At 39.6% G+C, this 23,873-nt stretch overlaps 1 protein-coding gene across 1 annotated transcript in view; it reads left to right on the plus strand.

The window, feature by feature from the left end:
- PALLD (palladin, cytoskeletal associated protein) overlaps positions 1-23,873 on the plus strand; it is a 672,347-nt gene that overhangs the window by 602,306 nt on the left and 46,168 nt on the right. Inside the window, exons 10-12 of the mRNA XM_006896661.1 lie at positions 3,851-4,513; positions 15,062-15,197; positions 22,838-22,936. Coding sequence (XP_006896723.1) covers positions 3,851-4,513; positions 15,062-15,197; positions 22,838-22,936 — 898 coding nt within the window. The remainder of the gene's footprint in view (positions 1-3,850; positions 4,514-15,061; positions 15,198-22,837; positions 22,937-23,873) is intronic.

A 23,873-nucleotide genomic window follows, 5' to 3' on the forward strand; every position in this document is an offset into this window, starting at 1 on the left:
TTTACTTCATAAAAACTCTGGATGAGTCCAAAACATTAACCTATAAGTTAGTACTAGTTGAATACAAACCGTTTTTGTCCATTGTGAACCTTGGAAAGCCATTAAGAAAGAAATGAAACCACATTTAAAAAAAAATCACACTGTAGGTTGAAGTTCTTCTGTGTTGATGTGCCTGGTGTTCTGGAAGAAGCCAGAGGAATGGCACAGGTGCTGTCCTGCCTCTGCAGGCCATTTGCTTTGTAACCTTTAATAAATGACTTAGCATCCAATTTTCTCCATTTGAAAAGGGGCTGTGGCACTTACATAACGAAATTATTGTCTTGTTAGATGCCATCCAGTCAAGTCCAGCCGTCCACTCAGCAACATTGTAAACAATAGATTTGAACTTGGCCCTCTCCTGTGTGTCCTCCTCAGCTCTGACCCATCTGGGCCCAATGCCACAGTCACTGCATCCATTCAGCTCGTTGAGGATCTTCCTATCTCTCCTAGACTCTCCATCTGCCAAGCAGGATAGCCCTTTCCAAGGAATACTCCACTTTTTTCTGTTTGCAAAGGGACTGTGGCATATGTTCAACAAAAAGTCTCAGCAGTCTTATTTTTTGACTATTGAAATGCTTGGACTTGAAGGAAAAGTAAAAGTAGGAAATTCTTAGATTTACTGAATTGCAAGGGATAAAAAAAATAAAGAAACTTGGGGAATTGAATATGTACTTACACAAAACCAAATAGTTTATGCAATAAGATACTGAGTTTAATGATGAGATTTAAATTATAATTACAAAGTGTTATTTTGCAACTAGATCTGTATAGAATTAACTCTTAGCCTAATGTTTTAACCTATATACCTTATTTGTCAAGAGCCTTGATTGTGTTTCATTTTCAGAGACAGAAGAGTAGAAATAAGTTAGAAACCAAAAACAGGATAACTTTTTTTATTAAAGAATAGCCCTTTCCAAGGAATGCTCCACTTTTTTCTGTTTGCAAAGGGACTGTGGCATGTGCTCAACAAAAAGTCTCAGCAGTCTTATTTTTTTACTATTGAAATCCTTGGACTTGAAGGAGAAGCAAAAGTAGGGAATTCTTAGATTTACTGTATTGCAAGGGATAAAAAAAAATAAAAGAAACTTGGGGAATTGAATATGTACTTACACAAAACCAAATAGTTTATGCAATAAGATACTGAGTTTAATGATGAGATTTAAATTATAATTACAAAGTGTTATTTTGCAACTAGATCTGTATAGAATTAACTCTTAGCCTAATGTTTTAACCTATATACAGTATTTGTCAAGAGCCTTGATTGTGTTTCATTTTCAGAGACAGAAGAGTAGAAATAAGTTAGAAACCAAAAACAGGATTTTTTTAAAAAACTTTTTTTAGTAAAGAACTTGTAAGTAACATCCAAAAGTCTCAGGTAATCTGTGTTTAGTACATTTTTCCCCTCCTGAAAATAAGCTTTTCTAAAAGTGGCTTACTGAGAATTGAGAAAATATTTTTCACTTGTGCATTTTGTCATTTCCAAATCCATTTAACTCAGGCATTTGAAAAAAAAAATAATTTTCCACAAAAACAAGTTTGACACCCAACTATTCAAAATAGTGCCTTTGCTTACTTGTTTTCTTTCCCATACCTGTTGAAACCCTGCATTCATCTTGTATCTCTCTCATCCAAGTTTGAACCACTGAAAAACTGGGCCTCGTGGAAACCTTAGCCAAGGTCTTCATCGCTATATATGCTAGCAGCCAAATCACCAGAATGGCTATTCATTTCTTGTGAACTGCTATGTTAACAATGACTTGAAGAGTCATTTATTACTAAAGAGTAGCACCTTGGCAACTTTAAGCCATTTTGCGTTAACAAGTTTGGACATCCCTTTTTTTAAGCCAGATTGAGTAGACTTGACTCTACAGGGAAGCAACCAATAAAGTGGTAATCTGGGCTTTTCAGAAGGCTTCTCTGGGGCTTCTCCCTAATCCTGGGCCAGAAGAATTATTACACTAATACCTAATACTGGGAATGAGATGATGCAAGTGACAGCCTAGCAAGCCACCACACAGAGCTATTTGCTGATGCCAGGCCAAGCTTTAAAAACCTTAAAACACAGCTGTGGCTCTGGCTGTTTAGAGGCTAGTCTGTCACAGAGCAGAAGAGCAATGCCTTTGCCTTTGAGAAAGCCCACACGGAGCACACCCACCCAATCTAGGTGCATGGGTCAACTGCAGGATGTTGATGATAAATATTCCAGGAATTGAATGGGAGGTTTTGCCATAGCTAGGAAATATTAAAAAGATGATGAAGGAAGAGTAATAAAAAAGAAGAATAGGAACCCTCTGAATGAGAGTGCTGGATGGTGGGTGTTAGGGTTAGTGGGTGGTTTTTATGAGTTCTATCCCAGAATCAGCCTTGAATACGTGCGTATTGGGAGCACATGTGCAGGGCAGTGTGCTCAAACCATACAGAGGTCTTGTTAGTCCTGGCAGCAGTGTGGTTTCTTTTAAGGCACTCAAATTAAGTTCAAGGGAGAGGGAGGGAAGCTGATAGCTCTTGGAGTCTTTGATACTCGGCACAGAGTAAGCATATACAGAACCATCTTCTTTTCTCTACACTTTTTCACTCCCAGGAAAATGGAAAGACCTCTAGTCTTTGGTCTTTTTATAGATTTAATAAACTGGGTACCTTAATACTGTAATAGGGTATAGAAAGGAGTTATCAGCTTCTTTGCATTGTGTTCCTACATCTAATGGTTTTTGGAAGCAGATTTAAGCCCTCTTTTTCTTGAGCTTTTTATCAGCAGCTTCACTCAATTCCTTTTATTGCATTAAGTTTCTGAAAGTTTGAGGTTTTAGGATTAAATGCCTACAGATAAGAAAGTTTTGAGTTTTATATTTTAGTTTTGACTGGTTTGAGATGAGAAGCCTAGTTTTGTTTGTCCCCAGACCAATTCTTGAAGGTCTCCTGTTTTAGCTGATTGTTACAGCGCCACCTTCTGTTAGATTTTCTTTCCAGGACCTTTAGTCACCGTCCGCCACGAAGGCCAACAGTTCGCACATAAACTCAAGAAAAGCTTTTGAGTGAAACAGAGTTCGAGTTAGCCAGTTATACTTAAAAGCTAGCTACTCATTAGCTCTTATTGTAACACAATTTATAATTCAGCTTACCTCTTCTCAGTAGAAAATATTTAAACAATCCTTTGTTGCATAATATTTAAACATATGGCACAACGTATTCTAGTATATTAAGGTTTGCTGTATAATTCTAAAATTTGGAATTGGTAAACACTTGTTTAGGGGAGGATGTAGACATTAAAAGAGGTCATTAGGAAAGTCAGCCTCTCATTTATTCAATAGAATTTGTTAGCAGTGAAGTAGGCAAATTAGGCTAACCTAAATCTGTCAAAAATAACTTGTCAAGTGCTTATTTTTTGCTTTTCTTTAAAATGTCTTGTTGTGATTTCTTTTGAGGGGAGGAATAGCTACAAATGAGAAGACTGAGAGATCACAAGTTGTTTGGGTTGGGGTATTTTCTCTTCATGGAGCTGATTCTGTGTAAAGGCATAATGGCTCCTGGCAAGCCAAGAACATTTCTGTCACGTTTTGAAACGAACTTGGATCATGCTGGGTAAAGCATAAATCTGACTTTGCGATAAGGAGTCTCACTAACTGATTTTGAGCTCTGTCAAGAATCAATTACAGGCAGTGTTAGCTTCAGACTATAACCATGCCTTAATCCCCGGGTATGCTTTGGAACTTGGGATAGAGAAGAAGTTAATGCACATGCTTGAAACACTATGCCGAAAAAGAAGGCATCGTGTTCCACTCTCTGATGATGTGTCTTTTCTGTCTCTTTTCAGGGACCCTCTGAAAATCCAGCAGCTTCAGAACCAAATCCGCTTGGAGCAAGAGGCCAGCGCCCTGCGGAGCGCGCCGCCCTCGCCGCCCTTCCCGCCACCGCCAGCCTTCCCCGAGCTCGCGGCCTGCGCGCCGCCCGCCGCTGCGGAGCCCATGAGCGCGCTGGCCTCCCGCGGCGCCCCCGCCATGCAGTCCTCGGGCTCCTTCAACTACGCGCGCCCCAAGCAGTTCATCGCCGCGCAGAACCTGGGCCCAGCGTCGGGCCACGGCACGCCCACCTCCAGCCCCAGCTCCTCCAGCCTCCCGTCGCCCATGTCGCCGACGCTGAAACAGTTCGGCCGTGCGCCCTTGCCACCCTTCGCGCAGCCCTTTGGCGCCGAGGTCGAGGCTCCGTGGGGCCCGTCTTCGCCATCGCCCCCGCCTCCACCTCCGCCCCCGCCGCCTCCGGTCTTCAGCCCCACCGCGGCCTTCTCGGCTCCCGAGGTGTTCCCGCTGCCGTCGCCACCGCCACCGCTGCTCCTGAGCTCTGGCTCCCACTGTTCCTCGCCCGTGGCCCGCTACAGCCATGGTCAGACGCCCGCTGGCTTCCTCAGCTCCCTGCTGCCCTCGCAGCCGCAGCCTGTCGCTGTCAACGCCTTGGGGCTGCCCAAGGGTGTCACCCCCGCGTGAGTGGCAGCTCCTCTTACTACTACCACACAGTGCAACTCCCACACCCCTGTCAAAGTGTGCCAGACATTAGAACACAGGAACATATTGTCAGTTTTAATATCTCCCTGCATCCATGTCTTACATTCTATCCCAGCAGCTTTACTAAACTGTTCTTGCACACCTCAGCTACCAAGTACCATTACTAAGAGCAACACTTCTTCCCCCTAATTAGAAAATCTAAAATCCTCATCAAAAACTGTCCACAATTTCTTATTGTGAGTGTTCTTAGTTATGGCTATGATGTTGGCATTCAGAAAAACCTTTTCTTTAGTTTTACATGCCATCCATTATCATAATTATTACTAATATTGTGTACACCCCCCCCCCCCGAACCTTTTGTTAAGCAATTTTTCTATGTTGTCTCATTTGGTAACAACATTCCCAAGAGGTGTCATTGTTCTACTTGCAATTTAGGATTGATTCCAGTAGTAAAATTATTTACCCAACTCCCAATAGGGACCTCTGGTGGCCTGAGTGGTAAGGAGCTGCACCGGCAGCCCACAGGTATGTGGTGGAATCCACCAGCTCCTCCGTGGGAGAAGGATGGACAGTCTCCTCCCTTGGAATTAATTACCTTTAAAAACCTGCTTGAGGGTCAGCTATGGGTCAGTTCCACAGTACACAACAACAATAAGGTCATATAGCAAAAACACTGGCAATGAACCCAGGTCCTACTCCAAAACCCGTGCTTTACCACCAAACTACTTATTCAGGTTAGTATTCTAATCATTAGTAAGTTTCTTTATGATTAAGCATATATTTAGTGGTTTTGAAATGCCCAAATTAACATAATTAAGAAATAATTCCTTGCCCACATCTGTTAATATATTGTAAAGGGGGATGACATGTAAATTCTTATTGTTTATGCAAATATATGAGGGCAATATGCAATCTAGTGGAGAAATGAGCTTTCCAGCTGTAATCACTAGGTAAATTATATATGTCTTTTCTTCCTCGGTTTTCCTTGTGGAGTATCTAATACCTGTCCTAGTATTCACGTTGATAATGTGGCAGCTTTTTGAAATCTTTAAAGTAGTAAACTATAAGTAGCCCTGGTGTGGTTGTTGGTTACGTTGCTGCTAACTGAAAGGTTGGCCATCTGAAGGCATCAGCCACAGTTTATTCCTGCTGTAAAAATATAAAGCTTCTGAAAACCCAAGAGGATTAGCCTGGGTCAGAATTGACTCAGTGCAATGGGCGGGTATGAGGATACGTAAGATGATATAAAAAGTAGAGTAGAACTTTCAAAAGAAACATCATTGAGGTGTTTGGAAAATGTTATTGAAGTCAACCCATTTTAATAAAATGTTGAAAAATTAAATGTTAGCTTACAAAGGTTAAGCCAGTTACCATAATTCTGCTTTTCCTGTTGAAATTCTGCTTCAGAGTATATGTCACTCACTCACTCTCAAACTCATTGCTATCAAATCAGACCCCATTCATAGCTGATCCTCCAGGGGTTTTTCAGAGGCTATAAATTACATGAGATGAGATTGCCCAACTTCATTCCAAGGAGCCATGGGTGTAATCGAACCACATACCTTAGAGTGGCAGTGCTACTGCTTCCACTAGGCCACCAGAACTCTGTGCAGCCTCAGAAATCCAATTGAGAGTCAGCGATGAGTCATTTCTGACTCCATGACAATGAGAGATTGAAAGTTGAATCAGTCTAGAACTTTGTTTTTTTCTCTTATATAGTCTTTTACTTGCTTGACTTACCAGTGAGGGTGGAAATGATTTCTACTCTGAAAGCCCCATAAGAGTCAGAATAAAATGACTCCACAGGCTTTCAATGGCTTATTCTTTTAGAAATAGATCACCAAGTCTTACTTAGATTTAAAAAAAAAAAAAAGTTGTTGCATTACATTTTTTGCTCCCTTAGTATAAAATAATACCAGGTCTTGCTTCCAATTAAAAACCAAATTTTAATATGCCTCATCTAGAATCTGATCTAAGATTAGTCTTTCAAAGGGATTGAGTGAGGAAACCTCTTAGCCTCTAAAGCAGAAACAGTGGTTTATTCTGATCTTTGATGTTGAAACTCTTAAGATAAACAATTTTAAGGGCTTACCCAAGAAACAGAAGCACTTGTTCCTTTTCGGTACTTTTCTAATTACTCATTTAATCAAGTCAAAATACTTGATAATTGTTGCACAATAAGTGTGATGAGTCCTGATATTTCTTTAACCAAAAAAAAAAATGGAGCCATCATTCTGATGTTGTGGTTGTAAAAAACCCCTATGCCCCAAGATAGTAATATGCTGTGTACCAAAGATAAGTGCTAATGGAAATTTTTAGCTTCTTGTCAGTCCAGTGAGTCATTTTTATGGTAGCTTTTTATTTTCAAATAGATCTCTCATGACATAGTGAGTTGCACTGTTATCTGGAGGGTCAGCATGGTCAACAGTTCAAATCCACTTGAAGCTATGATGGAGAAAGATAGACAATCTCCTCCTGTAAATATTTACCGCCTTGGAAACCCAGTAAATGGTCACTGTGTATTGTAATCAATTTGGCAGCCTTGGGATCCCCCCCCACCCTGCCCCTCAGGGAATTTTCTTTTTGTTGAGTTGCAACACTGGATAATTCATTCTTTTGATGTGATAAATATGCCTTTTGAAACATTTTTCCATCTGGCATATTGTGGGACCTGTAATTTCAATTCTCAATTAAAAACAATGTTTTAATTTTTCATAATAATGCAAATAATTTACCAAGAATTGTGTACCCCTTTCAGGCCACTATGACAAATTGGCATCCTTGAACTTCTAGGAACTACTAAATTACTGCCAAATGGCTTGTTTTATTATAAAAGATGAATTACTTTCCTTTCTATTTTTCTGGAAATTTGTGGTGATTACCATGGCAAGTTCAATTTCAGTCATATTTCTGGTTGGGTAGCTTGCCATTTAATATCAGCAACAAGATTGATTACAGGCGATTTATTGAACTAAGAGGTAATAAGGTTTCTTTTTTCACTTTCCTTGCTTTATCAGTATCTTAAATACAAGTTTCAAATGTGTTTAATCATCAGTTGTACACTTGCTATTTTACCTGTGCACTTAGAAGCAATGTTCATATTCTTGTATGCTGGAGAAGACTAGGTTGGTGTAAATGAAGTTTGTAACTAATCCATGGAGATAAAAGTTCTGTTTCTCATGTGTCTGGATAGCAGAGTTCAAGGCAGGGAACAGAAACCGCGGTGCCAGTGAGAAACCACAAATCAAGAAGGCAAAAAGCCAGTGAGCCTCGCACAGACTGGCAGCAACCGCGTGCAGTCTTTGGTTGATTGTGGTTTGGGGACCGTCTTCACTTCCACTGCCTCCAGTGCCTTTCTTCAGGCGGTTGCATTCTTCCCCAAGGTTACAGGGGTCACTAGCTGAGAAAATATCTGCTTGCTCAAAGCTGTTGACAGACACAGAAGTTAAGCTGACTAAATCTTTCAGATAGAGGCATTGAGGAGAACATGCCTTAGGAAGAAAGCTGTTTGCACTTTTGTGAAGGTAATGCATCCTGCTTCCCTCATCACAGCTGATAGTTATTTTTACAGCTTCTGTTGCTGCTGCTGTGCTCCTCTACCCTGTAAATCAAGACCTAAGAGAGGATAAGAGTGCAGATGATTGGGGAGTACCACACAGGCAAAACAAAGCTGCAAAGTCTCACACCTCATTTCTGCCTTTTCTGGTCTCCGAGTAACTACACCGAGTCTGAAAGATGAGTCAGATCACATCCATCCTTGGGAAGCATAATGACCCTGTGGTCCTTTGCCCACCTCCGCATTCTTGAAATCTGTTCTCACAAGGCAATGCCACATAGTCACAATGCTACAATAGTCTATACTCTTAATTGTTTCTTTTATGTAAAGAGGCGTCTGCTCTGAAAAGTTATCCCATGTTTGTCACAACGGCTTGTATCAGTAAGACCTTTTATATAGTTGTGTTAATGAGAACTTTTATTCTATAGGCACTCCGTTCATTGCAGACAGTATCTCATTGTCCCTCTTTCTTGGGTAGGTTGAGGGTATTGTCATCATCCTACCTTCTAGGTGAGAGGCATGAAGAGAAGATTTCCCAGGGTTCTGGGATAAACCTGAGCAAAGACATAGGGCAGTGTGACTTCACCTCATTGGTCTTGCTTCTGTTGATCTCTAATATTTATTGATCAAAGGAAACAGCTATGGAAAAGCAACAAATAAAATCACCTGAGTCATAAGGAAAAGTTTATAGTGGATTTAGGGTTTAGTTTTACTTTTAAATTCATGGTAATTTGCTAAGAAAGACAGTAATTAAAAGATCCATTCCAAACCCCATGCCATTGAGTTGGTTCAAACTCACAGTGACTCTGGGACAGAGTAGATCTGTCCATAGTTTCTGGAATGATAAATCTTTAGGGAGTTGGACTACCATGTCTTTCTCTCAGAGAGTGGAATGGTGGTTTTGAACCACAAACTTTTTGGATAGCAGTTGAATGCTTTAACCATTATGCCACCAGGGTTCCTTGTAGTTAGATGGGTAGGTGCTGGAGAGTCAAGTATAACTCATAGCGACCCTATCTACAACAGAACTGAAGCCTGTCCTATCCTATGCCATCTCTGGCATCCTTGAACCTGTTGCAGTCACTGTGTCAATCCATCTGGTTAAAGCTCTTCCTCTTCTTTACCACCTTTCCAGGCATGATATCTGTAAAGAGAACAAGGGCCACATGGAAACAGCCATATCTGACCTTTACTAACTTCACAAAGGGGAACTGTCCTTGTCAATAGCATAAACAACACAAAACCAATTCCTGTGAAGTCAGATATGTCCACCACGCTCCTGGACGTCTTCCTACACATCTCAGCACCAGTCTTACTACTTTACAGGGTCCAAAATCTGATTACAGAACCAAGCTGGGGAAGTACAGTTTAATAGTAGAATACAGCTTCTGAAATGTGCTCGCAGGCACCTGTTGAAACTCAGGCTTTAGGCGAGTGTTACAAAGTTCTTAGTGCTGCCAATATTGGCTCTGAACCACATCCCCAACCCTCAAGTTGTCCAACAAGCTTGGGTAAGCCCTTTAGCTTAGCTCTGGTTCTGTCTGCGGGAGGCCGCAGTCCCGAGGTCTGCTCCATCTCATATCAGGTCTCTGGTTCTCCTCTTTGGCTACTATGGCTTTTGCTGTGGTCCTGAAGGATGACTTATATTCTCTTTCTTGCTTTTCTTTTATAGTGGTGATATTTCTTCTTTCTGCTTCTGGATCTACTCAATTTAATGAAGAGACTAAGCAATTCCCTTGTAGACTGGTGAGATAGCCAATCCCCTTGTGGATAGGCTAACATGCCCTATTTGCATATTCTCACCCATCCACATGGCATGGTAAAGCAATTGCTAGAAAAGCCACTTTGAATAAACCCTTAACTCCAAAATATCCTTCTGCAAGGAATAGCCTTTCCTAGCAACAACCTCAAAATATGTGAGATGAAACTTTGTCATTTTTGCCTCCAAAAAGCACTCCAGCTCTGCTTTCTCCAAGACATCTGTTTGGGGTTTCTTTTGGGGAGTTGTTTTTTTTTTTTTTTTTTTGCAAGTCCATGGGATATTCAGTACTTTTCTCCAACACTATCACTCAAAGGCATCAGTTTCTCTTCTGTCATCGTTATGCATTGTCATGCTCTCATATGCATGGTAAGTGATTAGAAAAACCATGGTCTGAATCAGGTACATCTTACTCTTCAAAATGACATTATTGCTCCTCAGTAATTTGGAGAGGTCCCCAACAGTGGTCTTGACCAATACAAAATGTCTCTTGATCTCCAGACTCTTGGCACCAAGGATGTTGATTGTAGACCTAAGTAAAATCTAGTGATTGACAATTTTACTGTTTTGTCAAGCTATCATAGTATTACCAGTGGTTTAGTACTGACAAGGTTTCTTTGTCTTCTTGATATTGATATGTAATTCATTTTGAAGACTGTAGTCTTTGATTTTCTGCAGCAAGTGCTCCAAGTCCTCTTCACTTTCAGCAAGCAAGGTTGCATCATCTACATAATGCTGGTTGTTGATGAGCTTCCCTCTGATCCTGATGCCACATTCTTTTTAATAGAATCCAGATTCTCAAATTATTTGCTCAGCATACAGATTAAAAAAGTATAGAGAGGATACAACTCTGACACACATCTTTCTTCATTCTAGACCATGTAGTCTTCCTTTGCACTCTATTTGCACAACAGCCTCTTAATCTAAGTATAGGTTTTGCAAGAGCACAATTACGTGTTTTGGGATTCTCGTTCTTTTCAATGTTAACCATAATTTGTTATGATCCATACAGACAAATGTCTTTGTATAGTTAATAAAGCACAAATAGAAATTCTTCTGGTATTTTCTGCTTTCAGCTAGGATCTATCTGACATCTGCAGTGATATCCCGGATGCCATGGCCTCTTCTGAAACCACCTTGGTCTTCTTGCAAGTCTGTTTATGTGTTGTTCTAGCTGCTTTTGTATAATCTTCAGTAGTGTTTTACTTATGATATTTATATTTTCTACATTCTGTTGGATCGTCTTTTTTAAGAATGGGAACAAGTATGTATCTTTTCCTAGCCAATTAAAAAGAATCCAGAAAGTGAAAGCTATATTGGACTTTGTGGACACTTTCATGGTTCTGTCTTTCGCCTATCTTGCAGGAAATAGATGGATGGGGCCTTGCTCTTCTCCATTAGGAAGCAGAACCTGAAAGGGTTGGGTAATTTCCAAGATTTTGGTTTGGGTTTATTAGGATTTCATCTCTTTGAAGATTGCACAAACAAAAGCTTATATCTAATTCTGAGAAGCATTTCCCAGAAAATTACTCAAAAACCTCTTTTCAAATTTCCTGTCCTTGCCAGGAGTAGAAGGAGGCCTGGTGGGTAGCAGAACATATTGGCCTGTTAGCCATAAAGGTCCCTCTGTTCAAACCCACCATTGGCTTCAAAAGAGTAAAATGAGCATTGTCTTTCCATCAAGACTTAGAGTTTCAGAAACCCAGTGGAAGTCAGACTCGGCTTTTTTTCAGGGTTTGGGAGCAGGGAAGGAGTACCCAGAAAGTAAGCACAGACTGATGTACTCATCTGTTGTCAACAATTTCACATGAGTTTCACCACAGCTCTGAAGTTGTTCAGACATCTGGTTATTCCATGTGAAATCCATGTGAAATTGGCCACCGTAGATCAGTAAAGAAGCACAAGTAAGCCCATGCTTATTGGGCAATCTACTCCCTAAAGTAGATATAAGAATGTAAATGTATGAGTTTGTCCTTTAAAGAACTCAAAAGTTAAAAGCACAAATTATCAGATTTCCTTTCAATTTGAGTTTAAAGCTCCCAATAGTTGTACGATAAAACCTTGTTGTTGTTGTTGTTATGTGCCGTCGAGTCACCTGTGATTCATAGTGACCCTATGTACAACAGCCCTAAACTCTACTCTATCCTGTGCCAATCTTACTGTCTCTGACACACCTACTCCCATTACCCCAGCCACTGGATCAATCCATCTCGAGGGTCTTCCTCTCTTGTGTTGTCCCTCTACCCTCTCAAGCATGACATCCCTCTCCAAGGACTGATTCCTCCTTACAAAATGTCCAAAGTATGTCAGACAAAGCCTCCGAATCCTTGCCTTCAGGGAGCAGCCTGGTCCCACCCTCTCTAGGATGCACCTGGTCATTTTCTCAGCATTTCATGGTATATTCAGTACTCTTCTCTAGCACCATGGCTCAAAGACGTCAGTTCTTCTCCTGTCATCCTTGGCAAACTGAGTTTGAATGAGTGAGACTTTTTTATATATTAATTGATATATTCTTGAATGTAATTTATACATAAATGCCTGTGTGTTGATGAGTTTGCTCACACTGAAATGTGGAATTTGATTTTTATCACATTTCACCAAAGAGGAGAATGGGAGGAAAAGAGGACTTTATGTAGATCTTTTCTGGTTTTTTAAAAAAATAAATAAATCTCTGTGGTTGCTAGACATAACCTCTTAAATCAGCGTTGTTCCCTGGAGTTCTGAGTTTCTAAAATATCATGACAGGATTGACCTAGCAAAGTAAAAGGAAGAATGCTTTCAAGATTATTCAGTAGCAAAACAACAACAACAAAAAATACAACCCTCCTGGGATTTGATTGTGGTTGAATCTGGAAGATTTAACTTCCAGATGCTTGTGTATATATTTGAGACGTCTCTACCCTCAACCACATGAATATTATTTTAAAATGGCAAGTGAGTTAGTGTTGACACAAGAGTAAACAGGTCAGTAATGTCTTCTGCACAGCTGGGCCGAGTGTGTATATACTGAAGTATTGACTGTGGGAGGCCTGTTAGGAATTGTTTACCAGTTACAGTTTGCTTCTGAGTATGACTTTTTGTGATGAGTTCTGGTTTTAGTAACAGTTTACTTTGAACAAGTTTTTTGGGTTTTTTTTTCCCAATTGTACAAGCTGTCATGAGAGAAAATTACCTCTTTGTCACAGATTTTCTGTTTCATTTCCTTACTATCTGCTGCTCTGTTTATTAAAAGTAGTGCTGTTTGGGAGAACAGACCTACAGCTATCATACATTAAATCACAACAAAGAATTTGTTTTATAGGAAGCAAGCTCAGTTGCCAAAACTTTGCCTCAAAATTTTATAGCTGCCTTTCTTTTATGCTATCCCCTCTCTCAAAATACTCTATTTTGACTCCTAAAGATTGCTGTGGATCACATTCATCCCATGAAATGCTCTCTGAAGAAAGACAAATTGCCATATTAAAATAAGTGTGTGAAATACTGCATTCTAAATTTCCTTCTTTGAGGGTCGCTGTGTCCATCTCTTGACACTGTGAGGCTCCTTCTGGGGAAGGCCCTTTGTACTGCTCACTGTCCGTGTGGTTCTTCCGATAGCCAATGCTTCCATTAGTTAGACCTCAGCTGTAATGTTTACTCCTTAGAGCTTTGATTGACCACACTGTCTAATACAGCTGTCTACTCATACACCTGTCATGTCCTAGTCACACCACCTCCAAATATGGCTGCCTTCCATTCTTTTTCTTTTTCTTCCTGTCTCCTCTGTGTCACTCCCACTGGAGAACATAATCTCTGTCAATGCAGTGGCTAGTTTTGTTCAACATTCTATTCCCAGCACCTGAAATAGAGTTAAGTATAGAAAAGTAAGGAGTTTTTTTAGTTATACATTCCTGGACACTCTGCTCAGGAATTCTTGGCACACATTTCATGCTTTTCTCTCCTCCATGTTATTTCCCTCAGCCAGTTTCATTGCTGTGGTTCGCTTTCATGATGGATTTTTTTTTTTTTCGCTTCTTGAGATTCACTCCTACTATGTCACGTACTGTTTTATGTGTTCAGTATTCAATAGCTCCTGTAGTTCCACCACTCTGTATGGCCTATGCTACCAATCTCATATTTTACAGGAGAGAAAGCAGAGGCACGTGGGAGTTAGGTAACAAGCCTAGCCACACAGGTTTGCATCTGTGAAGAGGATCTTACTCTGTGCTGTTCTTCATGCTGACTCTGCATTCCTTCCTCCCCACATCTCCATTTGTCTACATCCTCATCATCATTCTCTTAGATACTGTCCCTTTCATGGAATCTTCTCCAGTCTTTCCAGTCAGCATAGTTGTTACCTCATTTTAAAATCCCGTTGCACTTAGAGTTAGTACCCTTCACTTTGCTCCTCAATGAGATGGGTTGACACAGTGCCTGCAACAATGGTCTTGAGCATGGTGGAGACGGTAATGATGACACAGGAGAGGGCAAGGTTTGAGCTGTTGTTCATGAGGTGTCTGTTGCTTGGAGTGGAATCAATGACACCTAACAACAGCAACACTTTGCTTCTTATGATCAAGATTCTGATTGCCTTCTCCACATCACATAGAACAAGATTAAGACAACTGTGATGACAGTCACTATTTTATTATTTCCTTTTTTTTAAAATGCATAGAAACTTCCAATATAGTAGAAATCCACAAAGTTATCAGACAGTAGCATCACTTACTTTTCAAACCAACTCTTTGTCCAGCTGATCTGTTTTGTCTCCAGGAGGAACTTATTCACATACTGAACTATAACTAACTAATTCATTACCATCAAGTCAATTCCAACTCCTGGTGACACTATAAGACAAAGTAGAGCTACCCTATAGGGTTTTCAAGACTATAAATCTTTAGGGAAGCAGACTGCCACATCTTTCTCCAGTAGAGCAAATGTTGGGTTTGAACCATCAACTTTTCAGCTAGCAGCCAAGAGCATAAACACTATGCATTACAGGCACCTTCCACAGTTATCCTGACCCTTAGATTTACTCTGAAAAGTCTGCCAGTTAGTGTTTCCTGAGCTTCTGAAACCAGCGTTCATGACTCGTCTCATAATTCATTTCAGTAGTATACAAAGAATGGAGTGACATGGTGACATCTTGCACTCCTTCTTTGATAGAATTGAACGTTGTACTCAGATTTATATGCCTGACAACTGACTGAACCACCTTTTGTTTTTGTCCTGCAGGGGTTTTCCAAAGAAAGCTAGTCGAACTGCTAGAATAGCTTCTGATGAGGAGATCCAGGGCACAAAGGATGCTGTCATTCAAGACCTGGAACGAAAGCTTCGCTTCAAGGAGGACCTCCTGAACAACGGCCAGCCGGTACGAAGAAACTTGGAACCTGAGCTTGGAATATTCTCTGCCCATATCAAAGGGTTCTTAACTCACTTTTTCAGAATTTACCTTCTTGATAGTTGTCCATAAATTTATTTTATTAACCCTGATATCAGCACTCTTCTTAGCATCATGGCTAGAATCTGGGAGAAAGTAAAATGACTACTCTGCCTTCTCTGTTCCATTTTACTACTCATGAGTAATTTTTTTTCCTCTGAAAATATTTATTATTGTTATTATTAATTTCAGTGAAAATTTACAGAGACTTTGGGTTTCCCTTCATTCATTGCTGCACTTTGCTCCCTCCCCCATCCCCCAATTTGCTCTGCTCTTTGAAAAGTAAAAGAAAAATTCTTTCACTGTTCTACAATCCCTCCCCCCAAGTCCACTCCACTATGCAGCCTTCATTCTGGACTCCTGTCATTTCAATAATACCTAATCATGTATCCCTTTTAAACAGAGTCATTCTTAAAGTACAGATAGATGGAGAGAAAGGACTAATTTTAAATGAAATCAGTTGGGAATAGAATGTAATCATTAAGTAATGGCAAGGATTATATTTCATTTTCTTTTTTAAAAGAGAAACCTAGGGCTTCCATTCCCATAGATGGAGCTGAGGAGGAAGGCATGAGGTGTGTTCTAAAACGATTTGCATCTACCCAGATGCAATCAAGCGAAATTAAAGTACTGAAAGGAAAATTGAATTCTATGACATACACTGTTTTTACGGGAAAATACCTTCTCTAGGGAAACCACTGCTGATGTCCAGTTCTGTTCTTCTAGATCAGTACAGTGTTTGGAGAAGTATTCTGAGGGTAATGTAGTGTCTCAATCTTATTTTGTTAGGACAGAACTACCAAACTTAAAAAAAGAAGAAGAAAAAGATTTGCTATAGATAGATACATATTTTTTGTGACTGTAGACTTATAAATGGATCTAGTAAAATATCTTTTATCCATTGGAATTAAATATTTCCTCATAGTTTTTGGTTTTGGCATTTTTCTTACCACATTAGGCTATTTTTAAAAGGTGGGTGTAGCAAGTCTAGTAAGCAAGTTCCCTAAGAAAAGAAAAGGAGCCTTTTATGACGCTATTATAGAATGATCCCAAAATGTTACCTGGCTCTCAAGTGGAGCCGGAACAAGGTTCTTGATTTAAAAAAAAATCTGTTGAAATATGTAACCTCTGAGTACAAAATCCTTTGTTGGTCATGTTTTCTAGGTATTTTAATTGTCCAGGTTTAATACAAAAATATGTAAGAATTGAGTGTGTTTGACTGGGAAAGCAGAAAACAGAGGAACAGTACTGAATGCTCTCTTAAATTTTTAGTGTGTCCAAGTCAACAATCTGAGTTTCAGAAGATTAAAATTCTCGTGAGATTCCATGTTACTCATTCTAGTGAATAGAGGAGATTTTTCACAATAGAGAAGTACTTTCTTCTTGAAATAATTGATTGCATGTGTAAATGTTCATAGTCTGGAAGCTTTTCCTGGATCTGTCAACTTGAGCCTTTGAGAGATTAGAACAAATATTTGTGTGAACTTTTTCAAACTACGTAGAGGCATCTCTCCAAGTTTTTATTTATTTTCCTTTTTTTATTTTTCTGATGGTGGTTTAAATATTTCTATGAACTAAGATTCTCTTGGTTAAATGAAGACTTCCATCAGCTGGTACTCACTCATACCATGTTTTTGTCAGTTCTGTGTGTTGCTATGTGCGACTGAGTTGACTGCAACTCATAGCAACCCATTGTACAATAGCTCTGAAGCCTGTCCTATCCGGAGCCAGTCTCATTGTCTCCGACACACCTACCCACATTACCCCAGTTACTGTATCAGTCCATCTCATCCAGGGCCTTCCTCTCCTCTCCTGTCCCTCCACCCTTCTGAGTATGTTGCCTTTCTCTAAGGACTGGTCCCTTCTGGCCACATATCCAAAATAATATGAGATGGAGCTTCAAAATCCTTGCTTTCAAGGAACAGCTTGGTTTCACTCTCTCCAGATTAGACCTGTTTCTTCTCTTGGCAGCCTATTGTATGTCCAATATACTTCTCCAGCACCACAACTCAAAGGCATCAATTCTTCTTCTGTCATTCTTAGTTATTGTCTAGCGCTCTGATGAATAGCAAGTAATTGCGAAGACCATGGCCTGAATCAGGCACACCTTAGTCTCTACACCAATGTCATTGCTCTTTAGCACTTTGGAGAAGTCTCTGGCAGCAGATTTTATCTGTCAAGTAGTGAACCCACTGCTAAATGACATTCACAATAAATACCATAGACTTACTACATTTGATAAAAGGACAAGAAAAATAAGATGTCCCTCTTTAGAAAATGAGGTTCTTTCTTAATTGTAACTTTTTGCTACATAGTATCCTGTTCCCTCTTGGCTTTTATGAGCAAGGGCTTGCATATCCACATGTTGTAATGACTCACAAACAAAGCTGTGAAGGAAATTTGGCTTCTTATGATCGCACGTGTGTTCTAGTGCTGGAAAAGGAATAGAGGGTGAATTACTATTTCTGCTCATAAGCAATAGAGTAGACTTAACGCCAATCTGTGTGATGTTGATATAGTTATTTGTGAAAAGAATAGGAAGTACTAAAAAGAAAGTAGTAATTTAAGATTCTCTTTGAAAACATTACTTTAATAATAGATGTAAGAAAATGAAGTAACAGCATGCTATACTGAGACACTGTGTGCACCATTCAGACATCTTCCCCTGCTTCTCTTTGTCCACTCCCTATATTTATTAAGGGGAAAAAAATTCACTTGGGGACTTTTTCCCTCATTTAGCAATTACTTGTTATATTTCCCAGTTCGAAGTGGGACTAGAACCAATAATTACTGGAAATTGTAAGTTTGCCCAACATATTTTCCTGACTAGAAATTTCCAATAGATTTTGCATCTATATTCAGAAATTTATCTAGAATAACTGCTAAATTGTTTTTAATAGCTTCTACTTCACAGCTGCTCCCTGCTGCTAGATTCTTCTTATTTTGGATGAAACTCTGGTAGGTTAGAGGATCTCTGAACATTCCTCCTTTTTCTATATACTTGTAAGCAATTTCTGCAGTCAAGAGAACAAGAGGAGGAAGAACCCTCAAAATAAAGAAACAGAACAGTTAACATTTCCCTCAGATAAGAATGTTGCTGTTAGGTGCCTTTGATTCTGTCTTGACTCACAGGGACCCTGTCTACAACAGAACAAAATTGCCCGATTGCCCACTGTCCCCAGAATTACTGCTGCACTTAAACCCTTTCTCGCAGCCGCAGTTAAGAAGATTAGACTAGTGTTGTTGTTTTGGCCTGTTTCACAGTTCTGTTTGTTAAATGTAAAATCACAGCCACTTTCTTTGCTTAATAGGCAAGCAGTCTGATCTGAGCAGAATTATGAATTGTGAATGTTAGTTTTGACAAGTGTCTTTTGTAATTCTGTTGGTAATTGGGAAGGGTGTTGGTGGAAGATCAATCAACAATCTGCATTATGCAGATAACACAACCCTGCTCACTGAAACGGAGGAGGACCTCGTGCACTTACTGCAGAGGGTCAAGGACTGCAGCCTTCAGTATGGACTGAGGCTCAATGTCAAGAAGACAAAGGTTCTCACCACTGGACAAATCGGTAGCATCAGGATGGATGGCAAAGAGATTGAGATTGTTCACAGCTTCAGTTTGCTCGGCTCCACGGTCAACACTCTTGGCACCAGCAGCCAGGAAATCAAAAAACGTATTGCAATGGGAAAGTCTGCTGTTAGGGACCTCTCTAAAGTACTCAAGAGCAACGGTGTCTCTCTGGAGACTAAGGTGCGCCTCATACAGGCCATGGTCTTTGCAGTCACTTGTTATGCATCGGAGAGTTGGACAATGACAAGGGAGGATAGAAGGAGAATTGACGCCTTTGAGCTGTGGTGCTGGAGAACAGTATTGAATGTACCATGGACTGCCAAGAAAACAAACAGATTCATCCTAGAGAGGGTTAAACCAGGCTGCTCCTTGGAGGCAAGGATTCTGGGGCTTTGTCTGACATCTGTGGACATGTTGTAAGGAGAGACAGGTCCTTGGAGAGGGACATCATGCTTGGGAGGGTGGAGGGACAGCACAGGAGGGGAAGACCCTCTATGAGGTGGATTGATCGAGTGACTGGGGTAATCGGGATGGGTGTGTCAGGGGCAATGCGATTGGCACAGCATAGAGCAGGGTTTAGGGCTGTTGTATGTAGGATCACTATGAGTCGCAAACGACTCGATGGCACATAATGATAACAATTTTACCATGTGCAATACTTTTTGGGGGATTATTATATTTACCTATATCACACAGCAGCCTAAGAAATGATCTTAGAAAGTGAGCACCTCAAAGCAGACTACTTCCAGCTGGTGGTCTAAAACGTTCCATCTCAGAGTCTGTGGAGCCATCTTGGAGTTCCAGGGATGTCTATTTCCTATAAAGAATATTCCGCTATTTGAGATCTTCTCTCTTCTGTTTATCACCAAGGATAAATATATGATACCTTATTTTCCATGTAGTTTCTGCCTGAATTGTTTTTGCTCACTGTTGTTGCCAGGTGCTGTCTATAATGACTGTATGTACAGCAGAGCAAAGCGGTAACCCAGTGCTACGTCAGCCTCCCAGTCTGCCATACTTAGGTCCTGACTACAGCTATTATGCCAGTTCATCTCATATAGAGTCTTCCTCTTATTTGCTGACCCTTCAACTTTGCCAAGCTTAATGTCCTTCTCCAAAGACTGATCACTCCTTATAACAGATGCAAAGTATTTGCCATCAAGTTCACTTCTAAAGGCCATTCAGATTGTAATTCTTCCAAGACGGATTTATTTCTTCTTTCCCAGCCTATAATATAACCAATATTCTCCACCAGTATTATATTTCAAAGGCAACAATTCTGACTAGTGTTCCTTGTTCATTGTCCAACTGTGAGGTGATTGCAAAAAACCTGTGACGTGGGTCAGGTGCACTTTAACCTTTATAGCGACATCTTTGCTTTCCAACACTTCAGAGAGGTCTTTTGCAGCAGATTTGTCCGATGTCATATGCCATTTGATTTCTTGACTTTGGCTATATTGGAATTAACTATGGATCCAATTAGAATTAAATATTTGATGAATTTAATCATTTTTTTAAAAAATTTCACACGCTATTGCTTATTGGTCAAGTTACAAGGATTTTCTTGTGAAGACTTTTTTTTTTACTTTCTTTTTAAATTATTTTTAATGAAAGTTCTACAGAGACTTTGGATTTCTTTCTTTTTTTAATTTCCATTCATTCATTGTTGCACTTTTCTCCCTGTCCACTCCCAACCCCCAATTTGCTCTGCTCGTCTCTTCGAAAAGTTAAAGAAAAATTCTTTCATTGTTATACAATCCCTCCCCCCAAGTCCACTCCACTATGCAGTCTTCATTCTGGACTCTTGTCATGGCAATAATACCTAATCATACATCCCTTTTAAACAGCTCTCTCCCTCATCTGTTTCAGTGCAGACTTAGGATCTTTGATCTCCAACAGTAGGTGCATGAGTCTGCTTCACTTTTCTCAAGCAAAGTATGATCTGCTTTTCATAGCTATGATAGGATTCCACCAACATGACAGTGAACAATAATAGCATTGCAGCTCAAGCCTTGAATTGTTCATTTGCTTCTTTCAGTTGAGAAATTCCAAGAGTGTTCTTCCCTTTTGTTTTTTTCTGGCTGTACAATTTTACATATCTCAGTATAAGACTTCATTTTTGTCTTCTCAAACGATTCTTTGAGAACTTTTGTTTCATCCTTTTTTCTTTTGCTTTTGTTACTCTAATGTTCAGCAGCAATTTAAGTCTCTTCTGACATTCATTTTTGTCTTCTCTTTCTTTCCTGTTTAATGACTTTTTACTTTTGCTGATATCATCCCACAATTTATCTCATTTTCATTTATTATGATTCAGCGCATTAAATCTGGTCTTGAAATGGTCTCCAAATTTTAAATAGATGTGATAAACGCAGAGTCATACTATTGTGGACTTACTTAAGTTTTTCTTCAGTTTCAACTTGAGCTTGCATATGAGCAATCTAAGATATTCTTATAGCTTTCTTTGTTCTGACATATTCTCATAGCTTGCTTTGGTCTGATAATACTGAGCTTCTCTATTGTTTCTTTCCACAGATGTAGTCAATTTCGTTTCTATATATTCCATCATGCAAGGTCCACGTGTGAGCTTCCATTTAGGTTATTGGAAAAAGATATTGGAAATAAGTTCCTAGGTCTTGCAAAATTCTATCATGCAATCTTTAGCTCCATTTTTTTTTCTCTAAGACATAATTATTTGTTCTTTTGGCAGTCCATGAGATAGTAAGTATTCTCCAACATCACAGCTCAAAGTCATTCATTTTCCTCTCATCCTTATTCATTGCCCAACTATCAAAAGGACAACAAATAATTGAAAAGGCCATGGCTTGTATCAGGTGCATGTTAGTCTTTAAATTGGAATTATTGCTCTTTAGTACTTTAGAGAAATCCTTGACAGAAGATTTTCCCAGTACAACACATCTCAGTTTTTGACTGCGGGTACCAAGGGTGTTGATTGTGTTTCCAAGGTAGATGAAATTGTTGACAACTTAAATCTTTTTTTCCATCTATCATCTATTGGCCAAGTGGGTGAGGATTTTTGTCTTCCTGGCATTGATATGTAATCCATATTGAAGACTGTAATATTTTTTATCTTCTTCAGCAAGTGTTTCAAGTCCTTCCCACTTTAGGCACACAAGAATGTTAGCTGCATAATGCAGGTTAATAATGAGTTTTCCTCCAGTTCTAATGCCACATTCTACTTCATAAAGTCCAGCTTCTCAAATTACTTATTCAGCATATAAACTTAGTAGGTATGGCCTCTAAAAATATTAGCTTCCAAAGCATAAGAACTATTTTAGTTCACCTGTCTATTAAAAGTTATCCTTGAGGGTCCTCCTCTCCTGTGCTGTCCCTCCACCCTTCCCAAGCATGATGTCCCTCTTCAAGGGCTAATCCTGCCTGTCCAATGTATGTCAGATGAAGCTTCAGAATCCTTGCCTCCAAGGTGCAGCCTGACTTCACCCCCTCCAGGATGAATTTGTTTGTTCTCCTAGTAGTCTATGGTATATTCAATACTCTTCTCCAACACCACAACTCAAAGGCATCAATTCTTCACTGTCCAGCTTTCTGTTGTATAGCAAGTAATTGCAAAGACTGTGGCCTGAATCAGGCACACCTCAGTCTCCAGACTAACACCGTTGTTCTTCAGTACTTTGGGAGAGGTCTCTGACAGCAGACTATGGTTTAAAATTCCAGTGGCATAGCTTCTAACAGTACAGAAACACACAAGCCACCACAGTACAACACATCGTCAGATGACCGGCCATTTGCTTATTATGCATCTTAAGTTTATGGTTTAATTAATTGCCCTACCTACCAACACTGGCTTCAGTCATTAGGGTCATAAGGAGAAATGAAAGGCAACTGAAATAAGTGAAAGATACAGACTTCTCTTATGCAGAGATATAAAGACAGAATAGAGAAAATTTTTTTCTGGTATTCAGGAGGCAATATATGATTGCTGTTTCTAACTCTGTATTCCTTTGTGACTGCTTTTGTTTAGAAATTAACATATGAAGAAAGAATGGCTCGCCGATTACTAGGTGCTGATAGTGCAACTGTCTTTAACATTCAGGAGCCAGAAGAAGAACCAGCTCATCAGGTACAGTGCTGCCTTGGGATTCTTTTAAGAAGTAACTGCTAATCTGGCCCTTTTACCTATATGCATTTCTAGAGATAAATTTGTGAAAAATAGAGGGAAAGTCATAGAAAAACAGCATTAATACCATCAGTCAACCTCAGGGCTAACATTTATTGGAGATGCCATGTACCAGACAGTGTGTTTCAGTGATTCATGGAACTGTTTGAGTGAAAACTATTATGCTTACATTCTCATTGATAAGTTGATTCTAATACTTAAAAATATTTTCACTGAAATTACTTGAAATACTAGTGGATATTTCCTCTTATAGTCTTAACATCCAAAGTATAATATTTATGGACAGAAAAGACTGGCCTTATCTTCTTTCTCATATGTAATGATAAATGACTGAGCAGTAGAAATAAAAAAATTGCCTAGGGGTTGGTGTTTGGTTTTTTGGGTTTTTTCCCTCTCTCTAAAAAAATTGCCTAGGGGTTGGTGTTTGGTTTTTTGGGTTTTTTCCCTCTCTTCGTGGATTTGCTGCAAGCTATTTTATAATCTTTACCTCTTTTTGGAGTTTGCAAACTGACTATATAACTTTTCTGGGGAGTCAAGAAAGCTCTGGTTGTGTGGTTCCGAGGGAGCTGCACTAACCCGTAGGCTGTGCCTCTCTGGCACTTTGACTCCACTTACAGCGTCTCCGGACAGTCTCTTCCTACGTGGTTCACAGCCTGCTGAAAACCCACTAGAACATGAGCTGTGAGTCAGTTCCAAATTGACAGCAACGAGTTTGCATTTTTAATTTGTAGTTATATCACCTAGAATTTTAAAAGATTCTTTAGAAAATTTAAAGTACCAATTGAAACCTTTTCCACATGTCTATTAAGAAATGGGTTAAGCTTTGCCACCCAGAAGTTTTTCTGTGTATATAATATTTCTACTACAAAATTTTACCTAG

The sequence above is a fragment of the Elephantulus edwardii genome, unplaced genomic scaffold (assembly GCF_000299155.1).
Source record: "Elephantulus edwardii isolate Elephantulus edwardi_28Jun2011 unplaced genomic scaffold, EleEdw1.0 scaffold00188, whole genome shotgun sequence".
NCBI lineage: Eukaryota > Metazoa > Chordata > Mammalia > Macroscelidea > Macroscelididae > Elephantulus > Elephantulus edwardii.